Here is a 13148-nt window from a genome sequence, read left to right as displayed (position 1 = left end):
GGAGGGAGGGAAAATGGAGGCAGGGAGGAGGCGGAAATTTTTAATAAAAAAAAAGAAAATTAAAAAAAAAAAGAATTGCCTTCATGGCCTCTCTTCACAGCAATAAAAAATCTAACTAAAAAGAATCTAACTAAAACACAGCTCTTCTAGAGGACTCAAATTGGGCTGCCAACATCCATAGCTATAACCTTCTATATCTCCTGTACAACATGGCATATAGACATACATATAAACAAAATAAAATTTGAAAAGGTACATTTTGAAAATTCTTACCCATATTGCAAGTTTAGCCTTATTTCCATCCACTGAAATCGTTTTCACCTTAAAGTCAACACCTTGAAGAAATGAAAATTTTGGTAAGTCATCCAATAAAATATATGTAATTTTTAAATTATAAAGAAAAGCAGAAAAACGGAAAAATATTTTTCAAATGCCTAAATTCTGAAAATTCTAGACCTGAAAGCTGAAGGTTATCAATAAGGACAGCTCAGGATTTATAGTATAAATAGGAAGGGCTTTAGAGGTCAAGATACCTACCTGTATTCCAGAAAAGGAAAACTCAAATTCAGCTGAGATGATCATAATACACACTGACAACCAGCAGCTACAACTGAAGTGCTAATCCAAAGAGGAGTGCATTTTGCTGATTATGGACCACTGCTGTCTATGAACCTTTGTTCAGAGTATTGTCTAACCCATGATAAGGATACCACACCCATCAACTGTCAGCAATATGGCTCCAGCACCACACAGACACATCAACACAGAGCAGGTAAGATTTTATAAGCCCCTCTCCCTAATGAAGACTATAGGTAGTCAGTGGCTGCTGAGCGGGAGAATCAGTTTATTTCAGAGAACACTTCTCTGATAGGTTCCCAATCCTATATTGTCAGCCCTAAACACACGCGCATACAGGTATCACAGACTGGACTTAGTAGGCTGGGGGGGGGGGGCATGTAACAATAATAAGTATAGACGTCACTAATTCAGGAAGGGATATGGGAAGGGTATGGATAAATTGTAGAGGAAAAGGTAGAATGATGTAAATACACTTATGTATGAAATTCTCAAAAGCTTAAAATAAAAAAAAAGTGTTGTCTACCAAACTCGACCACTAACACAATCTAAGCTGTAAGTGGCTAGGGAACTACTAAACACGTAAAAGGGCCAACTTCTCCTTGTATTATGAACTCAAACCTTTTCCCCCTGGGAGGGGAAAGAATTATATAACCTAGTGAATGATCACTTGCAAATGTATTATTTTTTTAATGTGTATAAAAACACTTATCCCAACCCCTCTACTAGTGTTCCTAAGTGAAAAGAACTTTGGCCCAAAGTTCTCTGAAAAGCTGCTATGAATACTAAGGAGGGCTTCATAAGAAATCAAATGAGGCCACAAAACATTCTCTCCTTTCCAGGAAAGGGAACTGATACAGGCCATCTGGCCCAAATGAACAGTAACTGCCCACATGTCTTTAAAATATCATCAGTGTAGGCTACTCCACTGGTCAGAAGGAAATACTACTCAAAACAAGATCCTATGAGCTAGTCACAACTAATTCACAACAGAGCCAACTAAAATAAGCAGCACCCCCTCATATTAAATGGTTTCTTTTGATGTTTTTGTTGTTGTTTTCCAAAACCGGATTTTTCTGTGTAGCTCTGGCTGTCCAAGAACTCCCTCTGAAGACCAGGTTGCCCTCCAAGTCAGATATGCCTACCTCCCAAGTACTGAAATTAAATGTGTGAGACACCACACCCAGCATACTACATGTTTTCTAAAAAGCTTTATGTTTTCATGGAGGAGGGTCATCTTTCTATCTGTTGTTTCATTGGTTAAGTAATAAAGAAACTGCTTGGCCTCTGATAGGGTAGAATTTAGATAGGCGGAGTAAACAGAACAGAATGCTGGGAGAAAGAAGCCGAGTCGATGAGTCGCCATGATCCTCCCACTCCAGACAGACGCAGGTTAAGATCTTCCCTGGTAAGCCACCTCGTGGGCTACACAGATTATTAGAAATGGGTTAGATCAATATATAAGAGCTAGCCAATAAGAGGCCGAAACTAATGGGCCAAGCAGTGTTTAAAAGAATACAATTTCCGTGTAGTCATTTCAGGGCATAAGCTAGCCATGCGGGAACACAGCCCACTGCTCCGCACTACAACAGAGTGGCGCCCAACATGGAACTAAATCCACTTAAAAACCTGAGAAGGCTTAAAACTAAGGGAGAGAGAGTTTAACACAGATTTTTGGTGTTTGTTGGTGGCGTGCCATAGAGAGATTTCCTGATTCGGCAACAGCAGCAGCAAAAAAAAAAAAAAAAAAAAAAAAAAACAGCTGCGTCATTTTAAAGCGTGGCTTCCTGGGGCTGTGCTGCCAGTATAAACTCTGGCTTTAAAGCATTTCAATGGCTTTTACAGGACTGGATGTTTGTGTTCCCGCTTGGGATCGGAAGGAGAGTGCTCTGAGACCGTGCTGATGGCTCAGCGCTCCCCGCCTGCACCTGGGCAGAAGGCAGAATCAGGCTTAGGCAGGCGGAAGAGCATGGCGGATTCCTGCCGCCATACAGAGACGTGTTTTCAGAATGTGCAGTGCTCTGCATGTCAGATTTGGCTGTACTTGGATGAAAAGAGTTTCTGTGCCGCATGCTCAGTCTGAGAGTTAAAGTGCTGAGTGCGGCTCCTACCTGGCGGCCCCAGAGCTAGTAGAAAATGGTACAGCCTCCATTTTGAAATTGGAGAGAAGTGGAGCCAACATCCAGAGCAGCCCTTCGCCCTGGCAGCTCAGAGGCGCAACTGATTCAGTCACAAGTGGCTCCACCATGTTGGACTGGGCGGGGCAAGCCTGCAGTACCTGTTTTTGACCTAGGAATGTCACAGCTCAGATTCTTAAGCGCTTAGTGATTTAAAGGTGCAAAACAAAGTGCTCCTGGATAGTAAAAAATTTACAGAGTCACAATAAAACAGATTCAGACAGACCACTAAATGGATCACAGTGTTGGATGAGTATAGGTAGGCTTGAAAGAGAGAAAAAAAAGTTAATGGTTTAAAAAAAAAGTAAAGTCTTTAAAGAGACAGAATAAAGTAAAGTGATAGAGTAAAAATAAGCCACGTAAAAATGGAAAATTCACAGAGAGTCTGGATTATGTACATTGTGTTTTCTTTATAATTTTTGACTATGAAGAAGCTAAGTACAGAAAGACATTTCATTACATGGGCTGCCAAGCTAAACCAGAATGGATATAAGGGTATTATGACTTCAGAATCTGGGTCTAAGGATATGATGCTTTGGAAAGGAGTTTCTTCTTTTGTTTTCACAGAGGATGAGACCCTGTGGATTATGTCTATCCCAATATGGTATGATAGACCACGCCCTCCTGAAAGGTTGCTGTGAACACCCTCAAAAAATTACTTCACTCAACTGCCAACTGAGATGACCCTGGCACACAGGTTATACCATGAAAGACCTAATTAACAGTGCCCCCATTCAGCAGGAAGCAGTTTGGAGAGAAATAACTGTGCCCATGTTCCCAAATATTGTTTATAAATGTTCTTTTACATTTAAAGGGGGATATGATATAGATATGAATAATTTGCATTGATATAAATTTAAGGTCAAGTCTGTTATATGTATATGTATTTCTGCTCTTGATTAAGGTATTGTGATTGTGGAGTTCATTTAAATATGTAATGTATAATTAGGAAGTATAGGTTGTTAATGGATAATCATCAATAATAGTCAAACTGGTAGTCATGTCAGTTAGATTTACTAGATATGCATAGATATATTTCAGATAGGCATTCTTCATATCTTTCAAAGGCTACAGAATATGGCATTTAAAATATTTTAATAACTTAGGGCTTTTCACGACATCACGTCTGCTCCTGGCAGCACAAGCTACTTCAAGAGGAAGATGGGCATCGAAGAGGCTCCTTATGGAGTTGGTTAGCCATTTGGGCAAGAGACTATTCTTGCCTGGACTGTTGCATAGACTGGACACAGAGAACCCGCAGAGAGAGGACTGCTGAACTTTCCTAAAGGTGAGATGATCTTTCAGGGTTCCTGATTCATGAAAGAGTCTACAAGACATTCTGCAGGACACAGCAGAAAGTGACTGAACTGCCTTTGGAATTTCCTGCTTCATGGAACTGTCTGCTGGAAACTATGGGCCTGTAGGCCAAAGATAGATGCCCCAATGGTACAAAAAAACTTTGGGTGACTGTACAGGCAGCAAGATGTCTCTGTCATTTCTAGAATTTTAGAAGTTACTTATTTCTTGTTTGCTTAGGTAATATTATATCCTTCTGGAGTCTTTGATGGAGTTGAAGAATGGATAGTTATAGTTTTCCATTATTATGATAAAGATAAAATAGATATAAATATTGTAACTGTGATTCTTGCTTAATAACTGTTTTGCTATATATAATTTTACTATGTTAAAGTTAAAGCCTTTCTTTTTTGTTTAAAAAGAAAAAGGGGAAATGATGGAGGAGGGTCATCTTTCTATCTGTCGTTTCATTGGTTAAGTAATAAAGAAACTGCTTGGTCTCTGATAGGTAACCTTTATCTGAAACACTTGAGACAGACTTGCTTAAGATTCCTGAACTTCAGGCCACCTCCATAACAACCCCATCATCACGTTGGTGCTCAGCTATAGACTCAAATTTCACATTTTTGGAGCAGTGATGCTCAACTTCTGCTAATTTTTACAGAAGGAAAAAAATAATTGAATAAAAGCTGGAAAACAAGTTGGATAAGCCAGATGAATGAACAAATTCTTAGAAACCCAGTTTCCCAAAATTGACTCTAAGAAATAGGAAATCTTCAAACATAAAAACAATAATCAATCAAGTTTACTTACAGAATGCAAGGATGACTGAATAAAAATAATACTACATTAGCAAAAAAGAAGTGCATGATCATTTTAATTGACACAGAAAAGGCATTGGACAAAATTCAATACACTTTCATAATTAAAAAAAATCAACAAATCAACAAATTAGGAATAGAAGGAAATTTCCTCAGAATGACAAAGGTATTTCTGTTAGTCAGATTTCTATTGCTGTGATAACACAACAACTTAAAGTGAAAAAATATTCCAACTGTCTCACAGTTCTGGTGGGTCAAGTTACTTAGCCTCATAGAAGTCAGCCACTGAAGAGGCACATCATGCTAGGGGGCATGTAGTAGAACCTTTGTTCTTCAGCTCAAGACAATCAGGAAGCAGAGGGAAGGGCAAAGGAGACAAGGACTACATATAGTCCTCTAGTGGCCTGCTTTCCTACTTTTGCAAGGTCCCATCATCTCCCAACACCATCAAAGTGTGATTCTATCAGTATATATAGGCTACTGATCAGTTCAGATTCCTTATGACCTAAATACCTCCCAACAGCTCATCTGCTGAAATCATGTCTTAACCACATGACTTTCCAGGCCATTCTCAATTTAAACCAAAACAGCATTTTATATCTTTGAAGCAAATCCACAGCTACTAACTCATTACATACTCAATGGTAAAAGATGGAATGTTTTTCTCCAAAGGTAAAAACACAATGTCACCAACTTTTACCACTTTCATCATTATACAAAGTAATAAAAAATTATTGCCAGAGTCACTTAGAAAGAATATCAAACAAAAAGGTATCCAAATGGGAGAAAGGATGTTAAATCTAATTGTTTGTGGACAATACTATCCTATCTGCAGAAAATCCTAGAGAACACACAAAATTGTTAAAACTAATCCCATAAAGGAATGACATCAAAGAATATTACAAAGATGTAGAAGATAATCCCCACAATAAAGAAAAACATTTGCAAATTATGTATCTGATAAGAGATGAAAATCCAGCACAAGTCTAAGAACCTCTACAAGACAACAAAATACTTAATCACAATATTTCAGTAAACATGTCTGCAAAGAACATAAATGGCCAATAACCATATTAAAATATGCTTAATTTAATCTATTAGTGGCATACTTATTAAAAACCACAATGAGCTAGAACTTCATACCTATTTCCATGGTTATTTCATATTTTTTTAAAAAAATAAAAAGTAATAAGTATAGACAAATACGTAGCAGTGGTCCGCAACCTTCCAAATACTGTGACTTTTTAATACAATTCCTCACGTTGTGGTGGCCCCCAACCATTCGCTGCTTTGTAACTATAATTTTGTTACTGCTATGAATTATAATGTAAAAACTATTGTCAACAGATGTGGCTAGTTGCCAGACCTTGTGCTCCTGAAATAGGGAAGTAGTTGGTTCCAACCTAAAACAAAAGTCTAAGGATCCAACTAAGTTCCAGTTCCCTTTATGGAAATAACTTGGAATTCCACCCAGGGAGTAGTTTGCCTACAGAGTATTCGGTCTAGGGCATGAGTCAAGGGCATGAGCGAGGGGTATAGCCTGCTACTTTCAATTTGTTATGTTAATGCAGTCTTTTGCTTTACTCCTACCTTTTGGGGTCAGGGATATATTAATCAGTTGGAAATTAAACAAGGGCGAATTTTCAATACTCATTGAAGAATTCTCTCTGGATACTATCCTACATATTTCTGCATTCGCGTCTTCATATTCTTCACTATATTTCTAAATTCCCATACCTGCACCCTGGAGAAAGGTACTTTTGTCCAGGCTGGCCCCTGACAGTTGTGAGTATAAATCTGTGTCACCACTTAATGCTTATGAAATGAACATTCTTTAAAAATCAATCCTTCTCAAAAATGTCCTGCAGACACAACACCATCCCTATCAAAATCCCAGCAGGTTTCTACTTAAAATCAACAAACCAATTCTAAAGTCCACTAAGAACTGTAATGGTTGTTCTGTCTCTTTAAGAGACAAGCCACGCCCACTACCTCCCCCATCCACTGAGGCAGGCTGATCTTCAGCTTCCAGCCTGAGTTCTCTCTTTTCCATCTCCCTCTCAGAGAGGCAGCTTCCATCTCTCCCTTCTCTCTCTCTTTCTCTCTCCCCCCTCCCTCTCTGCCCTTCTCCCTTCCCTTCCATAACCACTAAATAAATATCCAACCTCACTCTGCATGGTGTGCCTATCTGTCTCTCTCACCCGCCACCCACATGGCTCACCTTCGGTGACCAGCCACCTTCGGAGACCTGCTGCATGGCCCCATGAGCCGACCCTGCCTGGGACTGGCTGCTCTCAGGACCACATGTCTACTGCCTGCCCGCTGGGATCCCACAGCAAGCTACTCGGGGATCCACAGCAATTTTTAATTTTTCCATTACAAGAACCAAAACAGCTTAAACACTTCTGGAAGAAGCAAAAAAAATGAGAAGATTAAGAACAGCTAATTTACAGATTTATTACAAAACTACATAAAGGAAGACAGTGAAATACTAACATAAGGACAGATGTATACAATCCAGAAATACACTGAGATACCTAAAGACTACTGATATTTTTATAAGGGCAGGAAAGCTATTTAGTGTGGAACTAGATACCCATACCAAAATAAGAAAAAAGAAAAGAAAAACAAAAACAAAACATGTGGCCTTCTGCTAGCAGGAAAACAATACTGAAGTTGTAAAACTCTAGGATAACTCTGAAGCCATTTCTGACAACTCTGAGGCCTCTCAGTAGTAGCCCCCCCCCCCCTGGAAACCAAGGACCTAACAACTTCACATGCACGTACTGGAATGTTGGGGATTTTCCATCTCGCTGTGTCCTTGTGGACGCTCTCCAGATAGAACTCAGTTATTGGAATTGGGGCAAGATAACCCTTAGATGTTGGCTCAGTTCCTTGGCCTTGGTCAGGGGATATTGACTCAATTCCTCAGATACAGTTAGGTTGAAAAACAACCCCCAGACTTCCCCCTTGTTTCTGTAGCTTTTTGCTTTAAAAGTAGCCTATACCAGCTATTCAGGGTCCTTGGCTTGAATGTTGAGTGACCCTGTCATGACAGAATTAAAATCCTCTTGCTTTTACATCAACTGTGGTGTGGCAGTATTTCCTTGGGGTGACTCCTCCTTGGTAATTGGACTCTAGGGTCCAACAAAGTCATTATACATAAATGGAAAAGTTGATACACTGAATTTCACTGCAATAAATTTGTGCACTTAGAAATGTAGTATTAGTGTCAGGACCACGAGGGGTGCACCCACCCACTGAGACAATGGGGCTGATCTATTGGGAGCTCACCAAGGCCAGCTGGACTGTGACTGAAAAAGCATGGGATAAAACCAGACTCTCTGATCATGGCGAACAATGAGGGCTGATGAGAAGCCAAGGACAATGGCACGGGGGTTTTGATCCTACTTCATGTTCTGGCTTGGTGGGAGCCTAGCCAGTTTGGATGTTCACCTTCCTAGACATGGACGGAGGGGGGAGGACCTTGGACTTTCCACAGGGCAGGGAACCCTGACTGCTCTTTGGATTGGAGAGGGAGGGGGAGAGGAGTGGGGGGAGGGGGAAAGGAGTGGGGTGAGGGAGAGAAGGGTGGGAGGAGGGGGAAGGAAATGGGAGGCTGGGAGGAGGCGGAAACTTTTTTTTCCTTTTCTCAATAAAAAAAAAGAAATGTAGTATTAGAAAAATGATAAGATTGAGTCTAAAATATCTACAAAGAAAATAACATCTACCAAAAATTTACATGGTGAATATTAAAAAAAAATGCTCTCAAATTTCAACATTAAGAAAACAATACAAAGGGCTGGAAAGATGGCACATGTTCCTTTTTGAGAAGATCTGGGTTTGTTCCCAGTACTCTCATATCAACTAACAACAGTTCCAAAGAACTGAAGGTTCTCTTCTGGCCTCTGCCAGCACTACAAACAAGTGGTGTACAGACAAAACACAAATACATATAAAACAAAAATGAATTAAAAAAGAAAACAACCCAACAAACAAGAAAACTTAAGACTCAGATACTTTACACATATATAGACAGGGAAACAAATAAGAACTTAATATGATCAACATCAGTAGCTATCACAGAAATCCAAATTAAACCATAACCAAACTCCACACAACAACAAAAACAGTAACAATCTGAAAGACAGTTAAGTGTATCACTTCTCAACAGTCACTGGAGTTAGAAATGAAATCATCTCCTTCGCTGATAGAAGATAACATTTTCTGCAGGCATGGATTGTTTGTATAGCTCCTCAGCTTCATCACTCCAAACATGTTTTCATCAACAAGAGGTCTAGACTTGCAGGGCCTCATCTTATGAAGCCTTTTGTACTGGCTCTGCATTCTTCAATGTGGCATCTTCTCTACTTCTTCTCATTGTAGTAGCTTGATACTCCACTGCTTTAGGTTGAGGAATAATCTTTTTGTACATGGTGAAGATGTGTCACTTGGATTGGTTTAATAAAAAGCTCAATGGCTAATAGCTAGGCAGGATTTTCGGGGCAGAGAGGACTCTGGGAAGAAGAAGGCAGCAATACCAAGAGACTCAAATCAAGCAGGATGGGAAATATGGAGACAAGGTAATAAAGCCACACGGCAAAAAGTAAAGGAATAGAAATGGGTTAAGAGCTAATTAGAAAGAAGCCTAAGCTGTCAGTTGAGCTTTCATAATATTAAGTCTGTATCCCATTATTGGGGAGTCCACGCTCCCAAGGAGAAAGTCCAAATACAAATGACATCTAATGTGAGGTCCACATATTTCCACATAAGACCTGAAAGAGCTTTAAAAAGGTTCCAAACACAGAAAACAGAACTGAATGCAGTTGCTAAGTCCCATAGCCTCTCATGTGGGCCACTGTACAGGACTGCATCATCTGCTGCCAGCAGGCTTGAGCCACCAGTCACCATAAGCTAAGATACACAGCAGTTTAAGTTTTGTTCATGAAGACAGAAAAGGTTATAGATACGGAGTAAAGCAGATTCAGACAGAAGAAAAAATGGTTACAGTATATTTAACAATGTGAGTAGGCTTAAGGAAAAAAAGGAAAAGGATATAGACATTTATAAAAATAGTTTTAAAATAATAGTCTTTAAAGAGAAAAGTAATATAAGAAAATATTATGGACATGTATTGAATTGTCCAGTAACAAAATAAAGCAATAATATAATCCAAAAAAAAGAGAAAAGTAATAAAATAATAATAAGTCAACCAAGGATGGAAAAAATTATAAAACAGGGAGTTTGGACCTAATATGGTGCTTTGTTAAGTTTGAATTTTTTGAATACTAATGAACAGACAACAGCTGCTAAGAGACACTGGATTGTGGAAGGAACTGCTATATTAAACCTAACTATTTTTTTTAATGTCTTAATTTTAAAATGGAAGTCAAAATGTATTGATTTGGAGAAGAGGTTATGCTTATGTTTCCACGAAATACAAAAGGCTATGGATTCCTTCAAGGTTGACAGAGATCAGGTTTGATTGGAGAAGACACTGAAAATCTTGGCTACAGATAAAGAAACAAACTCAGAAAAACTACAAGACAGGTACCGCACAATTTACCTGTTCAAACATAATAAAAAAAATCATCTTTGGCTGCCTTGTGTACAAAACACAGTCCATACTTGTGTTAACACAGAAATGTATGCTACCTTTGAAAGCCTGTGTGTTTTCAGAGCAAAAGGATCAGATACCAATGAAAATGGGTGTCCCAGGTGATCCAGCCTCTCAGCGTGCCTCTGCTACAGTTTTCTCAGAGTTCTACATCCAGAATAGCTTCAAGGCTGCTGGCTGAGATGGTCCAGCCTCACAGACTAGTCTAGCCAGTACTATATTGGGAAAAGCCTTGTGTTTTCCCAATGCACTGAGACTGAACAACAAATGTTATACCCAGCTCTCCCAGGACTTGGCCATTATCCTAATTTTTTCAGGGTCCCCCAAAGATGCCATTGCCCCAGACAACAGGAAGCATACAATGCCCACATTCCAAAGAGGTAGAATGGGTGGTTTTTGGTTATTCAATGGGTAATAGATATTTGTCAGCATTTAGAGAGGTTGCTTACAAGTTGTTATTGGTAATGGTCAGGAAAGCACTGAACAAAAAAGATTAGATTAAGGAATGTCATTCTGAAAGAAAAAAAGGGGCAATATAGAAATAATAGGATAAAACGGTAGATTTTTGATCCTAATTATAAAATAAAAAAGCAACTACTAGTCTTAAATAATTTATATTACTATGGATTTTTGTAATATTAATACAAATTTAAGGTTATGTTTGTTTACTGTACATGTTTCTACTCTTGTTTAAGATATTCTTGTATATTGATATAAATTTAAGGTTATTTCTGTTTGAACATGCTGTATATACATTTCTACTACTGTTTAAAGTATTGTACCTATGCAGCTCATTTAACAATGTAAATTTCTAAACCTTGAATGTTATTACAAACTATTTAGGATAATAAAGAAATGCAGGTTAGCAGTTAGCCACCTAAAACAATCAAACTTGTAGTTAAGTATGTTTTCAATGTCACAAAGAGATATATTTTAGATAGACAGGTGGTGTTCAAAACCAGAAATCTACAGAATATGGCATTTAAGAGGTTTTAATAAAATAAGGCTTTTCATGACAATGAGATATGTCTGCTCCTAGCAGCACCAATCTACTTCAGAGAGGATGATGGGTATCAAAGAACCTCCATAAGGAGTTTGCTTTCTTTGTGCAAAGTTACCCACTGGGCAAGAAACTGCCCTTGCCTCAATTGCTGATAGTATGCTGTCCAAATTGGACAGCCAGGACACAAAAAAAGCAACTGCCAAGCTTTGCCTAGACAAGGTACAACAGTCCTTCAAAGTTCCTTCTTTATATAAAAGTCTCCCAGATAATTTAGGCCGTAGGCCAAAGATGGACACCTCACATTACAGGGGAACCTTGTGCTGACTGACCAGGCAGTCAGATGTCTCTGTCATTTCTTTAGTTTTGGAAGTTACTTATTCTGTACTTCCTATTTACTCAAGTAATAGTTTATCCTTCTTAAGTCTCTGATAGAGACTAAAACCTAGATAATTATAATTTTACATTTTTCCTTGCTACCAAATTCAAAAAAGACACACAAGAGATATAAACTTTATAAGGTTGAGAGACATACAAGTTTAAATTGTCTAGTTCTGAGGTCTAGAAAGTTTGAAGACAGTAATACAAGTTATAACAAAAATGGTTTATGTACAAAACTTCATCATGATAAGATAAATAAGTTTTCTTTAAATATGCCAAATATGAATAGACTGGACATTATGAATCTAATTCTTAGCTGACAATTTTTCTTATTGTAGATACTTTCATTTGTTAAAGTTAATATCTTTCCTTTCTATTTAGACAATACCTGATAATTGTTCTTATTGTATATAATTTTACTATGTTAGAGTTAAAACATTTTCTTTTTATTTAGACAAAAAGTGGGAAATGTTATTGTGGAATAATCTTTTTGTATACTATAAAGATGTGTCACTTAGATTGATTTAATAAAAAGCTGAACAGCCAATAGCTAGGCAGGATTTTCAGGGCAGAGAGGACTCTGGGAAGAAGAAGGTACAGAGGTGAGGTAGTAAAGCCACAAGGCAAAAAGTAAATTAATAGAAATGGGTTAATTTAATTATAAGAGCTTGTTAGAAACAAGACTAAGCTACTGGCCAATCTTTCATAATTAATAAGTCATTATTTGGGAGCTGGTTAGTGGGACAGAGAAAAACTTGCTACAGCTTTAAGTATTGAGCCATCTGCCTTGTGGCTTGAAGTTTTTTAGCTGTCTCCTATAGTGGGATATTGGGACTGTGTTTTAGTATTTCCCGCTCTGTTATGTTAGCTAATTACTTAAGTACCACTGTGAAACACAATATGTAACAATTATCTAAAATTTTCTTTATAGCCCAGGCGGGGCGTCAGACCACCAGCGCAGGCGGCAGCAGACAGCGGGGACCGGCGCACAACACCAAGAGCAGATCGCCCCACTACAATTAAAGCAAAGAGGTAGGCTTTTGGTTGGCGAGATCCATAGCAAGGAAGGAGCTGGGTCCTGTTCCTGAAGACCCTTCTGAGGGGCGAGAGGGAACTTGGCCCCTGGCAGGAGCCAGGAAACAGAGCGACAGCATTTTGTAAGAGGAGCCCCTGGCCAACAGGGAAACCTGATCCGGTTTTAAAAGACCCATTAGATAGCTTCGATAGGAGGAGATGGGCAGGCGCCAAGGCAAGAATTCACCCAATAATCCGAAAAACAA

General features: G+C 38.7%; 1 protein-coding gene across 1 annotated transcript in view; it reads right to left on the bottom strand.

Moving 5' to 3' along the window:
- The window catches only part of Rab18 (RAB18, member RAS oncogene family), a 43844-nt gene that overhangs the window by 16555 nt on the left and 14141 nt on the right, over nt 1–13148 (bottom strand). The window contains exon 3 of the mRNA XM_050152728.1: nt 274–335. Within this exon, the coding sequence (XP_050008685.1) occupies nt 274–335 (62 nt within the window). The remainder of the gene's footprint in view (nt 1–273; nt 336–13148) is intronic.

The sequence above is a fragment of the Alexandromys fortis genome, unplaced genomic scaffold (genome assembly GCF_014885135.2).
Source record: "Alexandromys fortis isolate MF-2015 unplaced genomic scaffold, M_Fortis_MF-2015_v1.1 scaffold_54, whole genome shotgun sequence".
Lineage (NCBI taxonomy): Eukaryota > Metazoa > Chordata > Mammalia > Rodentia > Cricetidae > Alexandromys > Alexandromys fortis.
Note: the sequence above shows the minus strand (reverse complement) of the source record. Positions and strands in the feature narration are given on the sequence as shown.